The sequence below is a fragment of the Salvia miltiorrhiza genome, chromosome 2 (assembly GCF_028751815.1).
Source record: "Salvia miltiorrhiza cultivar Shanhuang (shh) chromosome 2, IMPLAD_Smil_shh, whole genome shotgun sequence".
NCBI classification, from domain to species: Eukaryota; Viridiplantae; Streptophyta; class Magnoliopsida; order Lamiales; family Lamiaceae; genus Salvia; species Salvia miltiorrhiza.
The window spans coordinates 60,552,031-60,575,807 of record NC_080388.1 but is presented as its reverse complement, the minus strand read 5'-3'; the positions used below and the strand labels follow the sequence as shown (position 1 = coordinate 60,575,807).

Here is a 23,777-nt window from a genome sequence, read left to right as displayed (position 1 = left end):
AATACGTTCGGATAGTAATAAATAAATTAAGGGTAAATATCATATTAAACCTTGAACTATTAACTCTTTATCAAAAATACCTTGAAAGTTTTGAAATGCTCTCTAAACCCTCAAAGTATTAGGGTTTTATCAAATATATCACGCATCTATTTTCCGGTCACCAGAAATGTGACTTGACTCGCCGGATGATACAGTGTAATTTAAATTCTATTTTTTTTAATCCATGTCATTTTATATTCTATTTTTTAATCGATGTCATCCTGCTCTCCGTCTCTCTCTGCGTTCTCTCCCCCTCTCTCTACCATCTCTCTCTCTGTCCAAAGCTCTATCTATTCTTATCTTCAAAATTTCACCTCAATCAAACACATCCAATCAAGGGTCCAACTGAAAATCACAAAATTAGAAGCCGCCATTTCTCCCAACTCATGCTCATTCCCTTTTCCTCATTCAAACTACATTCAATTTCACCTCTTCCCCAAAACGAAATTCAAAATTCTCACTCTAAACCCTAACTGACATGATGAAATCACGTGAGAAGCAGCAGCAACCTTCATGCTCCGCCACCGTCGCCGCTTTAGAGGTTGTTCAAGAAGCTTCCTCTTCCTCCTCCTGCAAATACAAGGGCGTGTGCAAGCGTAAGTGGGGGAAATACGTCTTCGAGATCAAGCTCCCTAACTGCAGGGAGAGGCTCTTGCTCGAATCCTACGACACGACGGTGAAGGTAGCGCGTGCCTTCGATGCCGCCCTCTACTGTCAAGATCCTGGTCGTCACCGCCGATTGACCTTGGTGGAGAAGGCGGCGCGTGCCTTCGGCGGAGATCTGGGCAACGCCAAGTTCAATTTCCCCGACAATCCACCCGAGATCCAGATCCAGGTCGCCGCCGCTCGCTTTGCCCATGCGTCCACCGACGCCGAGACCTCGAGTCGGGTGGTCGACGATCTCGACTCCCAGTGGAACTCGCTCTCCTCGTCGGAGGTGCTGCAGCACGCAGAGGGATTTCAATATTACTAAGACTAGAGAGAGAGCTTTGGACAGAGAGAGAGACGGTAAAGAGTAGGAGAGGAAACGCAGAGAGAGACGGAGAGTGGATGACATGGATTTAAAATAAATGACATGGATTAAAAAAAATAGAATTTAAATTACACTATGTCATCCGGTGAGCCACGTCATTTTTCTGGTGACCGAAAATAGATGCGGGATATATTTGATAAAACTCTGATACTTTGATGGTTTAGAGAGCATTTCAAAACTTTCAGGGTATTTTTGATAAAGCATAAATAGTTTAAGGTTTAATATGATATTTACCCATAAATGAATGATATGCTACATGCCTATTATAAACACCTCAATGGGCGGAGCCAGAGGGGGGCAGTGGGGTCACTGGACCCCTAGATGTTTTTTAAACTCCTAGGGGTATTTTTGTCATTTCATATATATATATATATATTAATTGAAAAAAGAAAAAATATAGTTTTTATTCTAATTTTTAACATGAAATAATATTTTATTAAATGATGATTTTATATATAAAAAAGAAAAGAAAAAAAACCCAAAAAAACCCTTGAAAGCACAGAAGGAGCAGACTAAGGGCCGAACCTCATTAAAACCTTTTCACGGAAAACCCAGTGGGAAAAACCGTGAAAAGGAAAAAGAGTGCTCGTCTAAACACAAAACGAAAGTAGGGAAGAGCGGAAGGGAAAGTTTCCGGAACTCCGGCCTAACCATCGTCCCCAAACTATCCCAGCTCTCACCCCACGGAAAAACTAAGCGGCCGGTTAGACGCCGTTGCCGTAAGAAGAGCAAACCCAAACAAAGAAAAACGAGAGCAAAACATCCGGGTATATGCCATCTCCGTGAGCACTCCACAACCTCCATCCCCAAATCCAAACGCCTGCCAAGTGATCGAAGAAAAACAAGATCTCCCCAAACAGACGCCAACAAAACCAAACCCGAACCAGACAACAACCCATCAGCCCCAACTACCGTTTCTGACGCAGATGGCAATGCGAAGCCATGTCCAGGCGAACCGCAGCCCTAATCTCCTCAATCTCGTGCGGCCACCACCCTTCCGAACGTTGTTGGTTAGCCATTAAATCTGCCGCCTTGTTTCCTTCTCTAAAGATGTGAGAAACCTGCAGCGAGAAAGCATCTAACATCTTTAAAATCGTATTCCACGCCGCCTTAAAACGCCAAGGCACATTTAAAGAACGAGAATTAAGAATGGATATCACGTAGGTGGAATCGACTTCAATCCAAAGCTTGTGCCATCCACGATTGTGAGCAATTTGAATCGCCGAGATAACAGCCAGGATTTCCGCTTCGAATGCAAAACCCGAGCCACCTTTGAAGTGAAAACAACCACGCACCACATTCCAGTTATCTCTAAACACCCCACCTGCAGCAATAGTGCCCGGAGCTCCCGTCGCCGAGCCATCAGTATTCACTTTGATCCACGGCGCCACAGGTGGCCACCAATGCACTTCTACAAACTCCGGAGGAGGAGCACTCCTGGTATTAACACCCACCGCCCGGAGAATCAGATAATCCGACCAAGAATTCCACATGTAGCCTAATTTAGTAAAGTTATCATCAATCTCTTTGAAAGCAACTTTCACAGTGTGAATGACACGACTTGCTTCGAACTTTTGATTATCAAAGATACAATTGTTTCTCTGCATCCAGATGGCCCAGATGACCGTGATGATACCCACTTTCCAGAAATTACCGGTGAGGGGACTAAGTTTATACTGCCAAGCTGCAACCAAGAAACTATGAATATCATTCTCTTGCAACCCTTGCGTGAAATTAAACCACCCAAGAAACGTAGCCCAAATATTCTTCACACGCTCACAATTTCAGAAAAGGTGATCCTGAGACTCACTTCCTTTTAAGCAAAGCAAACAGACGTTTGGCATGATCATACCGTAGCGGATAAGGCGATCATAAGTCGGCACTCTATTATGAAGAAGACGCCAACAGATCAAAGAACGTCGAATCGGAATAAAAGATTCCCAAAGCCAAGAACCCCAAGACACCTTCGGAAAATGATGACAATGCTTGTTGAAGGCCAACGCAGTAGTGACATTCCCGTGCAACGAGGGTTTCCAGAAACGCACATCTCCCTCAGAACCAAGAGGAGTGAGTAAAATATCACACACTATCTCAGGAAAAGCATTAACAAAGGCTTGCGTGAAATGCCAGACCCCATCGTAGAAATAATCAGCCACCGATTGAGTAAGAAACGGAAGCATGAAAAGCGGAATACCGCATTTATTCATAAGATTATACCCAAGCCAGTCGTCATACCAGAACGAAGTAGAAGCGCCGTCACCAATATACGAGTACAAATCCGCCACCAAACCATCAATTTCCTCACGTAAGCTCATCCAGATAGTAGAAGCAGCCACCAGAGATTTACTACGCCCAAAGCGATCGAGATATCTATCTCAAATCAAATCATATCCGAACTCACACCCACCAACCACCTTCCATGCCATTTTCATGAGATAGCTCTTATTCATGATTTCGAATGACCTTACCCCGAGACCGCCCTCCTCCTTAATCGAGCAGACCCTCTTCCAACTCACAGAACAAGACGGCGTCTGCTTGATGTTGCCAGTCCAAAGGAAATTACGGCAGCACGCATCGAGCTCCTTAATAAGAGCATTCGGCCATCTATAAACCATCATGGAGTGCGTCAGGGAGCTTTGGATAACCGACCTGATCAGGCAAATCCTCCCAGCCATCGACAACTGTAATCCCTTCCATCTCGCGAACTTGTTTATCACACGATCATGTATCGGTCGAAGAAAGGAGGCACGCACACGACCCTTAAAGATTGGAACCCCAAGGTAAGTAATTGGAAAGTTGCCCTGAGAAAATCTCAATAAGCTCCTTATAGCCCTGCAGGTTTGAGAATGAACTTTGCTAGTAAAAAAAATTTGCGACTTTTCCGGGCTCACAATTTGATCAGAAATTTGGCCATAATATTCCATAATTTTCTGAATTGTATGAGCATTCGTGACCGTGGCATGACAGAAAACCAGAATATCATCCGCATATAAAAGATAAGTGGGAAAATTAATTCCCTGTCTCATTTGCATCGGGGTAAGGGTGCCCGCGCTAACACAATTTGCAAAGAGCTTACCAAGAACATCCTCGGCGATTCCAAAAAGAATAGGAGAAAGAGGATCGCCCTGACGAACACCCCTTGAACACGCAAAATAACCTTTAAGCTGACCATTGTACAGAATAGAAATCCTAGCCGAATGAAGCAGAATCTCAATCCAACTAATGAACTTTGAATCATAGCCAGCAACACGAAGAACGTTAAGCAGGAAATCCCAGCTAAGAGTATCAAAAGCTTTTTTGATGTCAATCTTGCAAGCCATGTTTTGACCACGGCTCGTACGATGCATACAGTTCACGCCTTCCGACCCAATCAGAATACAATCGTGAATGGAACGGCCGCTAATAAAACCAAACTGATGACGGGAGACATAAACAGCAGCAACCTGGCTTAGTCTAGACGCCAACACCTTAGTAATAATCTTGTAAAGAAAGTTGGACAAAACAATCGGTCTCAGATCCGAGACCGAATTGACGACATCTTTCTTAGGAATCAACACCAAGGTATTAGAATTGCAGCCTTGAGGAAGATAAGAATTCCTGAAAAAGGCTTGAACAGCACACCAAATATCCACTTTAATAATCAACCAACAATGCTGAAAGAACTTACCCGAGAAACCATCAGGCCCAGGCGAGCTGTTCGGCTCCATCTGAAAAACCGCAGCAGAAATTTCCTCTTCATCCGGCAAACGAATGAGCAAATTATTATAACGATCTTCTACCATCTCCTCAATAACCGCCTCAACCGCCGTAATATCAGTATTAGAATGACTGCTAGTCGAAAACAAAGAAGAGAAGAAATCCACTATATGATCCCCAATAACCTTTTGATCATAATTCATATCTCCATTGATCTCCATGTGAGAAACGATGTGAGGTTTACGACGAAACCTAAGCATCGCATGAAAGAACTTCGTGTTCCTGTCTCCATCTTGAAGCCAAGACACCCGACTTTTTTGCTGTAAAAGCGAGCTCTGCCTGGAAAGCACGACGTTGATCTTAGCTTGGGCTTCCACTTCTTTATTAAAGAGATCCTCCGTGTAACCTTCCCTGGCAATCTGATCTTGAATTTCCAAAAGCTCTTGTTGATTATTCATGATGCAAGAATCAACATTTCCAAAAACATTCCGATTCCACGCGCGAAGAACCTGCCGAAGACGCTTTAATTTATGCATAACTTTAAAAATCGGGCAACCAATCTCGGTATCCATCTGCCAGGACCGTTCCACCGTATGGAGAAAATCCGGATGTAAGGTCCACATGTTAAGGAACTTAAAGAAACGATGGCGAGGAGGAGCTTCCACCATGCAATGAAGAACAAGCGGAGAATGATCCGAGGTAATACGTGGAAGAGCTTGAACAAAAACCGAACTCCAGAGATTTGCAAAAGAGTCAGCATAAATCGCTCTATCCAGACGAGACTCCACATGGGTAGGCATAAATCTACGACTAGACCACGTGTAATGCAGACCAACTGTAGGCGCCTCAATGAAACCGGTGGCTTCAATGAAATCACAGAACTCTGCACAAGCATTAGAGTTAGGCATACAGTCACTACTTCTTTCATGGGCGCCTTTCACCGCATTAAAATCGCCAATAAAGACAACATTACCATCAATATGATCCAGAAGATCCAACCACAAACGCCGTCTGCCAGCATACGTGTTTACGCCATGCACCACCGCGATTTTGAAATTCCACGTCGACCATCTGCAGTTCATGATAACCACCTGCTCCGAGGAGAAAATCACATCATGAGTAACGGAAGGATGAGAAAAAACCCAAATATTCGAACTCATGTTGTCTCTTGAATTTTGGAAACAAGGAATAAGATTCAGAGAACGCCAAAATCTAGAATAAGTCTTCTTGAGATTCGTCTTAGGCTCAATAATCCCAACAATCACAGGGGAGAAGGAGTCGCAATGCACCTTTAAAACTCGTTTGGACTCGTCCGTAAGGCCCCGGACATTCCATACGAGGACATTCATCATAAAGACTGAGAATTCGTGTTCGGGTTTTCACCCGATTCCACTTCAGCTGCCCAACTCTTGGCCGCCACATTATTCAGGGCTCTATCATTCTTCGAGCTCCCTGACGTAATAATGAAATCTCGAGGTTTATCTCCTGCTTCCCAAGCTTTGTATAGTTTATTTTTGATGAAATCTTCAGCCTGTTGGTTAGGTTGCTGCTCCACCGACTTCCGGAGACGACTCTTGATACTCTCTTCCCCACGAATCATCGGTTTCCTTGCCGCCAAATCTTTCGGCGGTCTCCCCCTTTTTTTCAACTGCGCCTCCGCCTCACAATTCCTGAAAGTTTCCACTATCCGCTGAGCTTTGATAGCGCTTTCCATCATTCTTTCCTGTTTCTCACAATTTTTATCCTGATTGACCGAACTTTCAAAAATGACGATCTGTTGAGAATCTGCTTCAGCCCGTGTATTGCCACCATCCGACTGCCCGTCAGACTCGTCTCCCGAATCTATCTCTTCCGTAACCGGCATAGTGATAGCCTGTAAAATATCCGGACCCGATGTCAATCTATCTACATTGACATCCTCAAAATCAACATTCCTATCATTTAAAGCCAACGACTGATTGTGGTTCTTTGTTCCCCGCGGTGTCTGAATCTGCTCTTCTTCAACAGCAACCTGTTCCAAAACCCCCAACTGATTTATAATCTGCTCTTCTTCGACAGCCACCTGTTCCAAAACCCCAAACTTATTTTCAGTGATAATATGCGGTCTGTGAGCTTGGGCAGTCCTATTCTGGTCCCAAGATTTAGGCTTCCAGTTAGGTGCCCTAACATCCTTGGCAGCTCCCTTATTAATTATTTCATTGTCTTTACCCAGCGACATGTCTTTGGCCTTCCCATTCCTGCTATCCTCCTTGGATTTGTTCTTCATTCTATTGCAGTAATCAATAGAATGTCCAGTGATCTTACACTTAGAGCAGAAGGCGGGGAGTTGTTCGAATTCAAATTCGACGTGAAAGGAACGTTCTTCCCCGTCAACCAGCAAAGCCTCCGGAAGAGGGCGCGAGAGATCAATTTCCAACAAAATTCGAGCATAATGTCCAGCAGCACCACGTGCGGAAGCCCATCAACTTTAATAGGCGATCCCATCGCCCTTCCAATACCCGTAATTACATCCAGAGTCCAAAATTCTAAGGGCAAATAATAAATGCGCATCCAAACTTCACAAAGTGAGGAAATTTCTTTATAGGGATCGAAGAATCTTACCCATTCGCGTAATCGCATGGTTCCGAAAGGTAACTCCCAAGAAGTGCTTTTCTGAACTAACGCCTTGTCTTCAACGGTATTAAATTTAATAGTGTAGAAGCTCTTTCCCATGGGGATGATTTGCCAATCATTGTCAATATTCCAAGCCACCTGAAGATCACGTTTAAGATCCGTGAGAAGACGCGGCTTCTCTCCTTTCCTAAGAAGAAGACGACCAATTAAAGCATGCTCAAATTGATTTATCTTGGGCAGCAGATGCTCTTTTGGCACCCTAAGCGTGGGTATTTCACCAGAGAAATCCGGTTGCAGCGAAGTGAATCGATGAACAAGCACATCCGGCGTACGTTCAATTTGTCGTGGTCTCCTCAGAAGCGAAGCAAAAGAAGTGGTGCTCGGCCGATGAAGCTCCGTCCCCGATGCATTCTTAGTATTGTTCCCCTTGATCAAATCCGGAATCCTAGTATTGGATGATGTGATTTTATGATCCTGTGAATTTCCATAAGTTCTACCAGCAAAAGACGTCGGCGTAGATTCCTCAGCCACACCCTTTGAAGATTCAGCAGCAAATTTCTCTTTTTCGTGGCATTCTCCATGTCTATGACTAGAGAAATTATTAGAAACTTGCGGCAGATTCAGGCCTGCCTTATCAACCATTATCGACAACTGTTGTTGGTTAATTTGCATGATTGGCGTCGTTGACTTGCTCGGCGACGTTGGCGGCATCGGTTGGTGGACGTTTGACGGCGTGCCGGCGATCTCAGCAAATAAATCCATTTTCCTGAAGGGAGCGGACCTTCTCCAGTGGCTGCAGGGCGGAGTAAGTTGCGAACGCCGGGTTGCGTAGCCACCAGGTCGGGCAGCGCAGCCACCAGCCAACACCCACCAGATCGTGAAAAACCCTCTCTGCGCCGCCGTCCAGAGCTTTTTGCGGACGCCGGATCTAGCAGCCCGCCTCAATCAGAGGGCGAGCAGCGTCTTCAACTCTGGACCTTCAATCTGCAAAACCGGACTGGTACTTGAGATAGGGCGGAGCGGCTACCGATTTCTCACCGGACGAGCAACCGGAGAAGGCGGGCAGCAGCAGCAGATTCTGAAACAAATCGTGCTTCATCAATCGTCTGCAACAAATCGTCTGGATCTTCCACCTTGAATCAACCGGAGAAGGCGGGCAGCGCTGGGTCGTGGCTACGCGCAACCGGAGAAGGCGGGCAGCACCAGTTACTGCGACACCGGACGAGCCGCGCTGCTGCTGGATCTTCGAGCAGTAAGCCGCCGCTGCTGATGCTGCACCGGACGCCTGATCTTCGCCGGTCTTCGGTGGCGGCGGCAGACCGGAAAGAGATCGCCGAAGGTCAAGATCCACGGCGCATTGCAACAGTAATTGAGAGAGAAAAGTCTTCCTTAACATGAAATATTATAACACTCAATCCCTAGCATGTAAAAATTTTCTCATTCTTGTTTCTTCCATCTCTCAATGGTTTGTGGCGTTAATTAATCTACTCATTTTCAATTCTTGTCTAATACTCGTTTCCTCTGAGCAAGTAAGCTCTACAATACCTATTCGTGTATTAACTTAATGGCTAATATTCAATTTGAACTTGAATAATAATGATGTAATACTCTTAAATACTAAAATAAAATATAATTAGAACTTAACAGAGTTGATCTTATTAGGGGTGAGCAGACTCAAACCGAATCCGCCCGGACCGACGGGTTTGATTTGGACCGGACCGATCCAAGACACATGTATGGTTCGGTCCGGGTTAGATTTCTAGGACCAAAATTTCGACGAGTTGGTCTGGGTCGAAACCCGCTCGAACCCGCCGAACCCGGACCGACCCATTTATTTATCAATTGATTATTTAATTTATATATTTAATATTTATAATAATATTAATAAAATTTAAAATCAAATTTCTTCTAACCCTAACTAAGTCAAGTTTGGAATTGAAAGTTTGAAACTGAAAATTCTAAATCATCTTTGCAAAAACTGAACATTGCACTTCTTTTTATGAACTTGAACGCTTGTATTATTGTGTAATAGATTGATTTTGATTTATGTTTTTTGTTGTGATTGTGGATTGCGAATATTTGAGACTATGATATGTATTGGTATCAAATTTCTTATGTTTTAAATCTGAAAATTATGTGCAAAACATGAAAAAAAAATAGATTATTGGCGGGTCGGACCCGAACCGAACCGGACCCGTTGCTCGGGTTCGGTCCGGGTCTGGGTCGGTCCAATCCCAGTAATCAATTCGGGTCGGTCCAATTTTTTAAAAGTTTCGGTCCTACAAACCCGACGGGTCGGCCTGAGTCCGACCCGCTGCACACCCCTAGGTCTTATAATTGATAACCTCACCATTCGTGATTTCAGCCAAATAATAATTTTTACATATGTATATTATGAGTTCTTTCTAGTACCTATATTCTTTATTTTTACTTTTCAGTGTTTACACGATTTTTTTTTAAAGTTCTATTTTTCTGTCAATTTTTGTTTTGTTTTGTTTTGTTTTATGTTTTTTTTTTTTTTTTTTTTGTAGATTAACTGAAAAATATATTTGCCATTCATAGAAAGTAGTAAAAAATGAAACGATATTATAATCACATACTCTTTTTACGGATGGTTCATATTCAACGATTAATAGTCATATTGCATGTGTTGAACGTGAAGCATCACCAAGATTGCTTATTACCTCACATAAAAAAGAAAAAAGCATTTATAAATGTTATTGAATTAATGGAGCTATTATAGAGAGGTTTTAGAACATGAAAAATAGGAAAGAAATGTTATGTAATTTAATTGACATTATAATAGTGTTAATGGTTACTATTATTTATTATTTATTTTTATTTAATTATTAATTTTATCAAAGAATAAAAAATTGGACCCCTCTGCATCAAAAGTCTGGCTCCGCCCCAGAACACCGCTCACTTGTTTAATCCATGTCATCATTTTTCTTTTCATTTTATGCATTTAAGTTGATTCGAATAAAACAATATTATTGATGTCATTAATTTAATTTATAAATTACCTAAAAAGCAAAGTTCGCTTTGTTCTTTTATTCATTTATTTGAAGTAACAGAAAAAATGAATGAATTGAGCTTTAAATTTATGTAACTTGCGAAAAGAATGATATCAATGGTAACTTTTGAGGTGTTATAAAAAAATGATAATTTTTGAGGTATTAATATACACACACACACTCAGTGACGTAGCCAGACTTTTTAGTTAGGGGGGCCAAATACTCTCTTCGTAACCAGCTAAATTTATTTTAATTTTTTAATATGGAATAAATATAAGTAAAAAACATCTAATCACTTATTCATTTTTATTACCAATTACACTTATTTTGATGGAAAAACAGAGAAAAAATATATTTTCATCCATTTTTCATCATTTTCACATATTTACTATGATGGAAAATTTTCTCTGGCCAGTGTGAAATATTTTATCGGGCATCCCCTTTTCACTCATTTTCTCTCCAATATTGGATAATATTATCCTAAGTATGGGTGTGAAAATATTTTTCAACATTTTATCATCTTTTCATCTTTAGCAAAACATATGATAAAAAAAAGGAGAAAAATATTTTCTCACCTTTTCTTATCTATCATTTTCCAATATTTTTTTTTTCAACTGAAGTAAACGCACCCTTAAAACACTAGTTTTACAATCGTTCAATAGCTTATCTTCTTTATGTAGAGAAAAATTGAGATTATTACTAAAATAAGAATATTTATGTATTTATTTAATATTAAATATAAAATTACTAAAATACCCCTAGTGTTTTTGAAATTTTCAGGGGGGCCCAGTGCCCCCACTGCCCCCCTCTAGCTACGTCAATGCACACACTAATGTGCATTAAACATGAGTGGTGCTCACAAATGATGATGACAGTAAATATATAGCATATCATTCCTCCTAATATACTCCCTCCGTCCCTGAAATAAGTTCATCTTTTTCCTTTTTGGGACGTCCCCCAAATAAGTTCCTCTTTTTTTCTTTCCCTTTTTGGACAACTACCCCACCACTAATAATACTTTATTTATTCTTACTTTTCACTTTTTCACCACTCTCAATACTAATTATAACACTTTTTCACATTTTCACCACTCCCAATACTAATTATAACATATTTTTCTCCACTATCAATACACTTTACCATTTTTCCTTAAAACCTGTGCCGTCCCCAAAATAAGCCGTCCCCAAAGAGGAACTTATTTTGGGGACGGAGGGAGTATATGCTATGAACCAAAGAAAATTACTATTTGAATTTAGACAGATATAAAAGTTTGTGTTAACTAAAAGTTTCCCAAATTATTTTTCTCTCAGAAATCAAGTATCGATTGCCTCAAAAAGAAAAAAAAAAACTAAGTATTGAATAATTTGGATGAGATGTATAGAGTCGTCATATGTAATTATTAGAGTATATGATATATGTACTCAATTATATTGTCATTATATAGGCAATTCATAAGTATCAGTAGATGTATTTTCTGGAGTCAATATCATTCATTGTATTTGTTGACGTCTGAAACAAATTAATGCTTATCTTTGCGGATTTTTAGTATTTTTTTGAAAAGATATCTTTAGGAGATTCTTTTGAATATGCACGATTTTGTTTCTTCATGTTTGTTAAAATCTTATTGGATCCTAATTACAAATATACTCTGCTCTTGTTTATTGTGTTCTCGCTAAATTAGAACTCACACAATTAGGAAAGAATTAATTTGAGCTATAAGAGAAGATTCAAGATGTGAAGGCTATTTAAGAAGACCATATTTCGTTCAAGATGATGAGGGAAAATTCGTGCTAAATTGATCTCGTCATGTAAGCGAGAATTCTTGTGTTCCTGCTAGATGTTCCCCGAACTTGTTGTCTATAGTACAATTTTTGATACCGTGCCTTTCTTTATTCTAGTAGAAGAGTGTTTGCGATGTATACACTTTTAAGCGTACATTATAAAAGAATTATAAACTCTTCTTCATCCGGTTATTGTTTATCAAGGAATTAAGTGGTGACTGAACCCTACGGCCGCAGTGGCTCAAGACCACGGCCATGTCGTCCGCCACCGCGCCGCGCCGGCACCCTCCGCATCTCCCCCCTCCCGTCTCCACACAAGCTCTCCTTTCCCCCGACCATAGCCATGGCACAGCCGCCGCCAATGGCTGCCCGAGCCTGTCACCACCGCCGTCAATGGGTGTCTCGCACATTTGGACTAAAGGTTTTTCGTTGGTCCTCCCGTCTTGACCCGCAACATATATTTGTCAATCTCCGTTTCATATTTTTTTGCTCATTGCAGGCGCAAATTTCTCAGTTTCCTCGAATTTCTCAAGGTGATCTCCCTCCCCCTCTCCTCTTGTGGCATAATGAATCTCAACGATACATTTACAATTCATTCATTCTCAGAATCGTATTATGTTGAATTCCTCCTTTTCTTTTTCCGTTTTCTCAATTTTCTGTTGTGTTGTAGATAGGGGATTCAATGATTGCTTGATTCTGGAGGGAAATTAGGGTTGATAAGATAGTGAGGAAAGGGAAAAAAAAGATGGGTTATTTCAAGCAGGCGCTAAGAAGCATCGATGCGTCGCACTCCAGCCCTCACTGCCTCGCCCCGACCTGTCCCCTTCAATAAGTCGGCGCCGCCGCCCCTCAGTCCGCCGCTATCCCCAGCAGATACGTCAGCCACGGTAAGTATTCTATTAGGAAAGATTGTGTTTTTGTAAATATAGAATGATTAGTGGTCGATTTTAGAAGACATAAATTTTGGAAAGAATGAAAATATATACAATCGTATAATTTATTTACATATAATCAACCATTTTTTAGGTAAAAATTTAATAGTAATAGAAACTTTATAACCTAGACTTTCAGCTATAAATTAATTAGTTCAAATGCTAAATATTGTGTTTCTTCTTCTTCTTACTATTGAAGATTTTTTGTACTATGTTAATATTTACTTTAATTCTTTTTCTTTCTTTTTTTTGCAGGAAATCGTTTCCAGTTTTCAGTGAATCCATCTGCCCTGGCTTGCAATGGTAATCTCTCTCCCTCTCTAAGTTGCCATAATTTTCCATCCTTAATGTTAAAATTGGTCAAATGTGAAAAGTTTCCAGCTTTATTGAGCATGTTTATTGTGTGGATTTTGGCAATTGATGTATGCTATTGGAATGAATCATGTATAAATCTGCCATTAAAATATGCTCTGATTTCTGATTTTGGCGATTGATGTATGCTATTTGAATGAATCATGTTTAAATATGCTATTAAAATATGTTATGAGTTATGATTTTGGCGATTGATGTATGCTATTGGTATGAATCATGTTTAAATCTGCCATTAAAATATGTTCTGAGATCTGATATTGCTTGAATCCAATTCTAAGATTTATTGATTGCTCAGGAAAATATAGTGATGATGAGTGAAGAAAATTACTGAAAAGTTGTCTTTAATAGAAATAACATTGGATTTTGATATGTTTGCAAATGACAGGTGAAATTTATTGGGTAGTAGATTTGATGTCCTAACTTTTGAAAAGTATCTTAATGTAATTATATCTTTGAAAAACGGTGGCGTATGAGATTAAGTTATTAGGGTTAAACTTACTTTAATTTCACATTCATGTGGTTGTTTATGTAGACTCTGAGCGACGTGGTACGGTATTTTGAAAATAGTTGTTGCTCGCTGCCTATGGCTCATGACCAACTATTGTTGAGGTGAGCTTGCATTAGCTTTGGAGTTATTCGTTTTTCTGCAGTGTCGATGGGTTGTGCTTAATTTTCTTATTCCAAAACATACTGTCGTTTTACAGAAAAATAAATTGATAACTCAGCTGGGTTGGTTCTTTGGAGTTCGTATATGATTTCAGTTCTTGGTGAAATGAAGTATGGGATGAAAATGCAAGTCTCTCATTCTGTACAAACTTTTTCCATATTCTTATTAATTTATTATGGGTGCATGCCCTATTAAATTGGATTTCAATATTTTCTTCATGTATAATTCTGTTGCCTGTATTTCAGTTTAGAGTTTCCATCGCATAAGCTGTTATAAGACGTGCTTTTCCTTAAACAGCTATGAGTTACAGGAAGATCATTCCTTATTAGGGGAAGATGAATTCGAGTATGACCCTGATCTGGTCAAGGTTCAAATTAAGTCATGTCTCGAGTTTTGGCTGGGCAATAGAGAAGCCAGTTACCCTCCTATGGAGGAGCTCTGGAAATGCAAGTTCTGCAAGTTTGCCTCTGTATGTCCAATTAACTTAGACCCAGATGATTCTCCAAGCAAAACGAAAAGTGAAGACATTCCTTCGCCTGATCCGACTCCTAAGTAAGCCATTCTTCATACTCGGCTTCTCCTCAAAGAAAAGGAGCAGTTGGATTTATTGAATCTACTTGATTCTTGCTGGGGTTGTTGCTGTTAATCTCTCCCATTTGGAGGATTTACTACGTGGTTTAATTTGTTGATCAGTTTAATATTGTTGTATAGTTCATTATTGTTGTTGATTGTTATAACATTAGGATTAAATGTCAAATAGGAAATTGCGAAATTGTATTGCATTTACTGCTGCATCGTAAAGTTCAGGCCATAACTTATTTATGTATTATTTGAATTTTGAAGTGTCCGATAATTGAAATTCGACGATGATTCTCGATCCTACATATTGGAGAGCCCACGATGATTCTCTATCCTACATGGCGCTCTAAAAAATCTCCATTTCGTGCTCTTTGAAAATCTCCATTTCGTGCTCTTTGAAATCTTCTGCTTCACGCCTATTATCTCCTAATCTCTTAGTAATCTACCGTTTAGTTATCTATTTAATTATTTAAGGCAATCTTAATCATTAATTAAGATTTTCATATCAGCGTTAATCACTCAAACGTTGGAGTATATTTTCTGTGATTTTCTGTTTTTTATCTACGAGGGGAAGGTTTTCAGTCTTTTGTTTTAACTTGGAGTATATTTTTATGGCTATTTTTACATTTCACTCATATTATATCTTCTTTTTCGTTAATTATAAAGCTGTGTAGTCTTAGAGCTTTCGATTAAAAATACATCATCTGTGGGTGATTGGTTGATTATAAGGAAAATAGATTATTGTAGTGCAATTAATTAAAGGAATGTGACTAAATGATACTCCCTCCGTCCACCAAAAATATGCCACAATTTCCTTTTTCGTCTGTCCACAAAAAATATGTCACTTCCATTTTTAGTAGTAGGGTCCACACAACTCCACTCACATTTAAAGTGGGACCCTTACTCCACTACCAATTTTACTCACATTTTCTTAAAACCCGTGCCGAAAGCAAAGTGACATGTTTTTCGTGGACGGAGGGAGTATTTTTTTTTTTTTTTTGATCGGGCAAAGTCAAGTTAGATGTTAGTAATAGAAATATATGGATGGAAATTACATTGAAACGTAAGTATTCATATTTATTGGAAAATACTATCCATGATTCATGAATATGCTTCTTTTAAACTGGTCGAATTTAACTAAATGCTAAATAAGTTTTGTAATTTAAAAATCGCCGTTCAAATTCAAATAGAAATATATGAATGGAAATTACATTGAAACGTAATTAATCATCATGGTTAATTTCTCAGTATTCATATTTATTGGAAAGTACTATCCATGATTCATGATTATGCTTTTTTTAAACTGGTCGAATTTAAATTTTAACTTATAGAGTACCACTATAATTTAAAATCTGGGATCATAACATACACATAGAAAAAAATCCTAACGGACTCTTTTTTTTTAAGCCGAAATAAATTTAGTATTTTGCACATATGAAAATGACGTTACTGCTAAAATAACATAAATACAATAAATTCCTATTCAGTAATTAAGAAATAACACTGCTGATCTTTACAAAATCAAATAACACTGCTGATAAAAAAAAATACTCATATATATTTCAAGACTTACTGTTTCTTAAATTTTAACTGCATTTTTTTAAATAACATAAATAAATAAAAATTGCAAGACTGTTATCTATTAGACGAGATGATTCTCAGAACTTAGTTAACTCCAAACGAGATGATTTTAATATGGTATTTCAAATTTCAAACAAGATGATGCTCATTAGCCAGTTTTATTTTTTCAAACTCCAAACGAAATGATGCTTGAAACTCAGTTATGGTATTTTAAGCTTAATATGAGATGATGCACAAAAATATGTTATAGTTTTTCAAGCTCCATACAAAATGATGATTAGAAGTTAGTTATAATCTCACAATCTTCAGATCGTGTAATCTCACAAGTCAGCCTTGGTCTTTCAAGCTCCTAATGAAAATACTATTTAAAGCATTAGATAGTGACATTCAAACGATTGACGCATTAAATCATGTATAATATTTTAGGGTCCAGACGAGATAATGCTAAAAAGTTTCGCGTTCAAAAGTCAAATATTGTTTTTTTAAGTTCTTGATGATCATATGTTCTTACAAACTTGAGATGAGATGATGCTTAGATTACAAATGAGATCTTATATTAATTCTTATCCGTCAATACAGAAAAATTGTACTCCCTCTGTCCCAACCCAATAGGCTCAGTTGCTTTAGGCACGGAGATTGAGAAACTTGCTTTTTGATAGATAAGTAGTGTGGTCCATTAAAGATTAAGCTTTTAAGTATTCCCTTATTTTTCCTTAATCATTTTTTCTTCCTTATCTCATTTATACCTTATTCATTAAATTTAAGTGAATTAAAATAAAATGTGAATTGAAATATGCGGCTGAATCAAACACTTCAATCTGAATTCAATCTGAAAATTTTAAAAAGGCGGCTAATTCATTAAATTTTCACCCAAAATTGGCGACTGTTTACACCAAAAAAAAGGCGCCATATTTTTAGTGACCCGATCTACAATCCTCTGGAATCGGTAGGGCGGAGGCTCCGCCTTTTCCTCCAACTCAGGCGCCACCACTTCATCTTCTACAACCACCACCGCATCAGGTGGCTCGGACTTCGGGACGAAGGTCTCCGATAGATCCACATGAACCGCCTTCCTCTTAGCCTGTCGAACCGCGCGCCTTCCTCCTAGCCTGTCGATCCGCCTTCCTTCTACCCTCTCGAGGAAGACATGGGAAGTAGCCACCAAAATTTATACGAGAGTCACAACCATCAAAAAATTGCGAGTCGGAGACGTGACCACCGCTCAGAGACTCGGAATCGACGAATTCAACCAAGGATTGGTTGAATTCTGGACAAATCGAAGGGGGTTTTGGAGTACACATCACGACGGGAGATCGAAGAGGTGGGTTGCGGTTGATTGGTGGAGGAGCAGCGGCGGAGGTTGAAGAAGGGGCGGCGCCTTTTCGATTCTAGGGTTTGAGTAGAAAGAGAAATGATAGAAAGAGCTTGTGAATAAGTTCGGTGAATGGGCTGAGTGTGTAATGAGCATTTTTAATTAGGAGTATATCTCCCTTAATTAATCCTCATACTTACACTTACACAAGCCCTAATTATTTCTATAATAAGATTGGGCCTATTGGATTGGGACGTCCCAGAAAGGAAACTGAGCCTATTGGACTGGGACAGAGGGAGTACAAAATTTATATAAAAAGTATTTTTATTATTCTAGCAAAAAGTTATCATTTAATTGATGAATATAGTTGAGATTAGTGCAATGTAAATTCTATTACGTCAATTTAAATTAATTAAAAATTAATTATATTATACAAAAATAATATAAATACTACTATAAATAATTTAAAGTCCCGTCGAATTTCGACGGGTTATACACTAGTTCATTGTATTTGTTGACGTCTGAAACAAATTAATGCTTATCTTTGCGGATTTTTAGTATTTTTTTGAAAAGATATCTTTAGGAGATTCTTTTGAATATGCACGATTTTGTTTCTTCATGTTTGTTAAAATCTTATTGGATCCTAATTACAAATATACTCTGCTCTTGTTTATTGTGTTCTCGCTAAATTAGAACTCACACAATTAGGAAAGAATTAATTTGAGCTATAAGAGAAGATTCAAGATGTGAAGGCTATTTAAGAAGACCATATTTCGTTCAAGATGATGAGGGAAAATTCGTGCTAAATTGATCTCGTCATGTAAGCGAGAATTCTTGTGTTCCTGCTAGATGTTCCCCGAACTTGTTGTCTATAGTACAATTTTTGATACCGTGCCTTTCTTTATTCTAGTAGAAGAGTGTTTGCGATGTATACACTTTTAAGCGTACATTATAAAAGAATTATAAACTCTTCTTCATCCGGTTATTGTTTATCAAGGAATTAAGTGGTGAATGTCGGTGTTCACGTCTAATAAGTTAGTCGTTGTCTAACTTTCAATTGTCCATCGCTGATGAAGTTTTGAAAAAGTATATATGTATAATAAGAGAGTTTTATTATGTATGTATATCTGTATCTTAATTTTAGTTAATGAGTCATTTTTCTTTAAGCGAATTTTATCACTGAACTGAGTAATTATTTTTAGTGCATCGTTGTTTATTGCTTTTGATACATTCTATGATACTAAATCATTCATTATACGTACTATCATTACACGTTAATCATTCTCATCATATATTCTATAATTAGTCATTCTTTCGGTAATATACTACTCCCTCCATCCCACTTTAATTGACACACTTGCCTTTTTTGTTTGTCCCACTTCAATTGACACTTTCCAAAAATAGCATGTGGTCCCTACCTTCTCTACACACATTAAACAAATGGCCCCCACCCACTTTACACACTCAACCCTTTATTCTTAATCTCCGTGCCCAAAGTAAAAGTGTCAATTGAAGTGGGACGGAGAGAGTAATATTCATGTAAACTTAAATTATAATAAGACATGGAAAACATATCATCAAAATTTTGTATGCATATGAAAATTAGAGAGAGAAAGAGAGAGGGGCAAATAATTGATGGTGGATGTGTGTTCCCGCCATGCACGGGTGAAGTGAGAGTCACGTGCTGGATGCCAGCTTACTGCCACGTGCACTGTATCTCATCATTGCCACGTCCACTAATGGTCGACTTCTATCATTGACAAAATTAACTTTAAAAAAAATAAATTCCAACACCCATATTTAATACTACTACTATTGACTTATTAAAACTTGCGAGGATTATGATGATTACATAATTGCATACGTCGCCTAAATAATATTTTCATTGAGAATAATAGAATATGATACACCTGTGTACATATATAACACACTATACTCACACATGTCGACCCAATTATTGGAGTGTACGAACTTAAGAGGCTATATCTTTGTATATTAACGTGTAGAATAAAATGCCCTTATTATATATATATATATAATATATAGACGCCAAGTCCAAGCTGTTAATCATAAAAAATGAAATAATATTATTGATATCGAGGGAAACACCAATAAAGTAATTGGGCACGGAAGATTCAATATAAGTAATTTGTAAAAGTTAACCTACTATTTCTTTAAATTGAAATTTTATTAAGAAAGAAAAGTAAAAAAGGACCTACAAACCCTTGAGAGCACAGGAGAAGCAAATTAAGGGTCGAGTCTCATTAAAACCTTTTTAAAGCAAACCCGTGAGGAAAAATTCTTAAAAGGGAAAAATAGTACTCGTCTAACAAAGCAAAAAACGGCGAGCGAGCGAAAAGAGCCAATTTCAGAAGTTCCGGCCAAACCATCACCCCTAAGCAGCTCGGCCCCCCAACACCGTAAGACCGAAGAAAACACAAAACAAAAAACCGCAAAAGAAAAGCAAAAATAAAAGCCGAGCAGAAATACGGAATCGCACAGTTCCAAGAAACCAAAGCCGCAGGGCAGCTCATCAACGACAAAAGTAGCTGCCCCCACAACAACTCGACGCAGTCAGCGCGACAGTGCCGAATGCGGAGAACCAAAGAGACCCGACCAGCAACGCCCCAGTGCCAAGCGTACCCAGTGACTGAAAAAAGGCGCCACTGACGCCCCAAAACCAACAGCAAAGAAGACACACAGCCCCTCCAAAACGCCCACGACCGCAACCAAAGCAAAAACATCCAGCTAACCTGCCATCCGAATATGACTATGACATGAAATATCCAATCTAACAGCATCATGAATCACATCAATCTCATGAGGCCACCAGCCCTCTTGTCGCTCATCTGCGGCTAAAATATCAGCCACTTTATTACCTTCACGATAGATATGAGAAATTTGAATTTGGAAATCCTTGAGGAGCAAAAGAATCCTTTTTCCAAACAGCAGCAAAGCGCCACAGAACCGAGGTTGATCTCTCATGTATGAGATGCACAATATAAGTTGAGTCAGACTCAATCCAAAGATGACGCCAGTGTCTTGCATGAGCAATTTGAATTGCCGTAATCACGGCAAGAAGTTCAGCTTCAAAAGCAAAACTGATGCCTCCTTTCACATGAAAGCAACCCCTAACCCAACTGAACTTATCTCTGAAGACACATCCGGCACCGATCTTGCCAGGAGCACCAAGAGCCGAGCCGTCGGTATTAACCTTAATCCAATTATTGACGGGAGGCCACCAATAAACATTGATAAACTCAGGAGGAGGAGACGCCGCGGTTTGACACCAATCTTTTTAACCACCAAAAGATTATAACAAGAATTATGCATCGAACCTAATTTATTGAAATTATTCTCCATATCCAAAAAAGCTACTTTGACCACATGCAGGATACGCATACGGGCAAAGCTGTCATCCTCAAAATTGCATTTGTTCCGTTGACACCACAAACTCCAAATCAAATTAATGATTCCCGCTTTCCAGAAGCAAGCAATCTGAGAACTCGTCTTCTGATTCCAAGCGTGAACAAAGAAGCTGTGAAGGTCCGAAGCATCCAACATATGAGACTGCTGAAACCAATCCAAAAACGTGTGCCATAGCGGGCGCACCTTCGAGCACTCCCAAAAGATGTTAACCTACTATTTCTATATTATTCTTCGGTACATAAATTACAAAAACACATTATATATATATATATATATATATATATATATATATATATATATATATATATAGTTTGTGCTTGTATATTGGGTTAATTATCCGTAAAATACTAAATTTTTATCAAATTTTAATTTTGCATATAAACTTTAAAAGATAACGTGATAATTAGTGAACTTTCATTAAATTCCAATTTTATGTACAAACTTTAAAAAGTAGCACGATAATTATTGAACTATTGATTTAATCCGATTTTACTACAATTGAGATTTGGACCAAATTTATTATTGACATGGCTAGTCGAATAATCTGATTTTGCATAATTTTCAATAGTGGCTGCGATGTGCCATCACATACGTCATTTTATTCCCTCACCAATTATATCGTGTTAATTATTCAGCTAGTCATATCAACATTAAAGTTGGCCAAATCTCGATTGATAGCAAAAAAATTAGATTAAATCAATAGTTCGATAATTATCACGCTATATTTTAAAGTTTGTATGCAAAATCATAATGTGATGAAAGTTCAATTATACCACGTTACATTTTAAAGTTTGTATACAAAATCAGAATGTGATGAAAATTCAGTAATTATCATGCTATATTTTAAAATTTATATGCAAAACCAGAATTTAAAGAAAGTTCAATATTTTAACTGACCTTAATTTTATGCATTTGTGTAATGGAGTACTTCATTATACGATTACACGAATTTATATTCATGTAATAATAATAGAGCTATATATAGAAGCAAACTCATGACCTAATGGGTTTGCATATTTGAAACTTGCAATTTCATATACATCAACAAATCTCACTAGATGAGCTCGAACGAACTCTCAAATTATTGAGCTACATATAGTTTCGATCTAGAATACCTCTCTCTTTCTTTGTTTTTTTCTATTTTTTTACTAATATTTGGATGTAGTAATATTTAATTGTGTATGTGGGTTATAAATAAGGAAAGGATTCAAATGACAACCTTTCATAATTGTGAGAACAAATTAAATAACCATTTTTAATCTTTTGATAGTCAAGATTTATGACGAATGCATCACCTTGAGAGATAAATGTGATATCTGGATTCGAATTTCATAACGGGTGAAAAGTTTATTTATTTTTAAATACAATTAATTTTATAATAAATACAATAACTTTATACATGAAAGGTGTTCTCGCGATACCAACCTCTTATAAGCAGTCCACTCCTTGAACATATTCATGAGTTGAAGTTTAATTAAGCCAAACGCAGCCCATTTATCTCATTAAATTAAATACTCTAACACCATATTTGGGCCCAAGTTTATAGGCCCATGCTATTCATCAATCCCACATTTGCCCCTAAACCTGCTAAAGTACATTTATCACATAACATTGCAACGAAAAATCCTAAATATCTTTGCTAAAAAAATCACTTAAACCTCGAAAAAAAGGAAAAACAACATCAGCAGTATTCTCGAGTTTACAAAACCACCACATCAATGCCATCGGGGGCGGGGCTAAAGCAATATAGATCTTGTGCAGATTCTTAAAATTAGATCCCATATCAATGCTTCAAAATTGCATAAAAGAAAATAATAAAACTCATGAAATTTACCTTAAATCTACGTAAATCTTACATGATTTGCTTACATATCGAAAAAATATTAGGCCCTATAAGTGGTTTAAAAGAACATACTCCATAAAACTTAGAAAATTCATGTAACACAGAATCTCCTGTACACCTGGATCATACCAGACCCAGATCCTGGCCCAACTGGACTATCCTATCCGAATGTCAAGTGTTAGTGTCATTTCGATATAGTGACGTGTGTCATTTACATATAGTGTTAGTGTTATTTTACACGCAGTGTTAATGTCATTTCAATATAGTGTTAGTATCATTTTTGAAATAGTGTCATTTGTAAAACAAAATAGTGTTAGCGTTATTTTCGAAATAGTGTCATTTGTAAAACAAAATAGTGTTAGCGTCATTCCAAGATCCTGTTAGTGTTTGTGTCATTTCGTGTTATTGTTAGTGTCATTTTTTAAAAAAATTGGTCAGGATAGTCCAACTGGATCAGAATTCGGGTTGGGTACATACACCCGGGTGTAATTTTATATTTTGGGCCCTTCTTAAAATCTCAAGAAGTCCCTTAAATATGTTTAAATGCAAAATACTAGTACTAATGATAATTAAACACACGCAAGCTAGGATTATAAAATTGGGCCGACGGAACTGTATTTTTGTTTTGAAAAATATATTTAGACGAACAAAATTATAATTTTATATATAAAAGATACTAATATACAAGTTAAATATAAGTGCCAAATCGAGCTCAGTGCTTGGGTCCATCTCTATATGCCTTTGCCAACTGCACTACAACAACTCATAATTTACATGAAGGTATAACACAAATAAATATATATAGATATATACATACATACATACATACATGTATAGACAATATTTTTTGGGACCCTTATTTTGTGGGAAGGCCTATGTAGTGATA

At 38.1% G+C, this 23,777-nt stretch overlaps 1 protein-coding gene and 1 long non-coding RNA gene across 2 annotated transcripts; both read left to right on the top strand.

Annotated features, from left to right (window-relative positions):
* Positions 1 to 517: 517 nt before the first annotated feature.
* On the top strand, positions 518 to 1,012 carry LOC131009828 (ethylene-responsive transcription factor ERF017-like). The gene has a single exon (XM_057937234.1). It carries the CDS (start codon positions 518 to 520, stop codon positions 1,010 to 1,012), a length of 495 nt encoding a protein of 164 aa, XP_057793217.1.
* Positions 1,013 to 12,399: 11,387 nt separating this feature from the next.
* Positions 12,400 to 14,727, top strand: LOC131010805 (uncharacterized). The gene is made up of 6 exons (XR_009096663.1): positions 12,400 to 12,597; positions 12,676 to 12,709; positions 12,847 to 13,063; positions 13,364 to 13,411; positions 14,013 to 14,089; positions 14,185 to 14,727. It is a non-coding gene; the product is annotated as an uncharacterized LOC131010805 (long non-coding RNA).
* The last annotated feature ends 9,050 nt before the right edge of the window (positions 14,728 to 23,777 follow it).

What these genes read in the sequence shown, in the direction of transcription:
- LOC131009828 (XM_057937234.1), top strand. Translation starts at nt 518, where the DNA reads ATGATGAAATCACGTGAGAAGCAGCAGCAACCTTCATGCTCCGCCACC.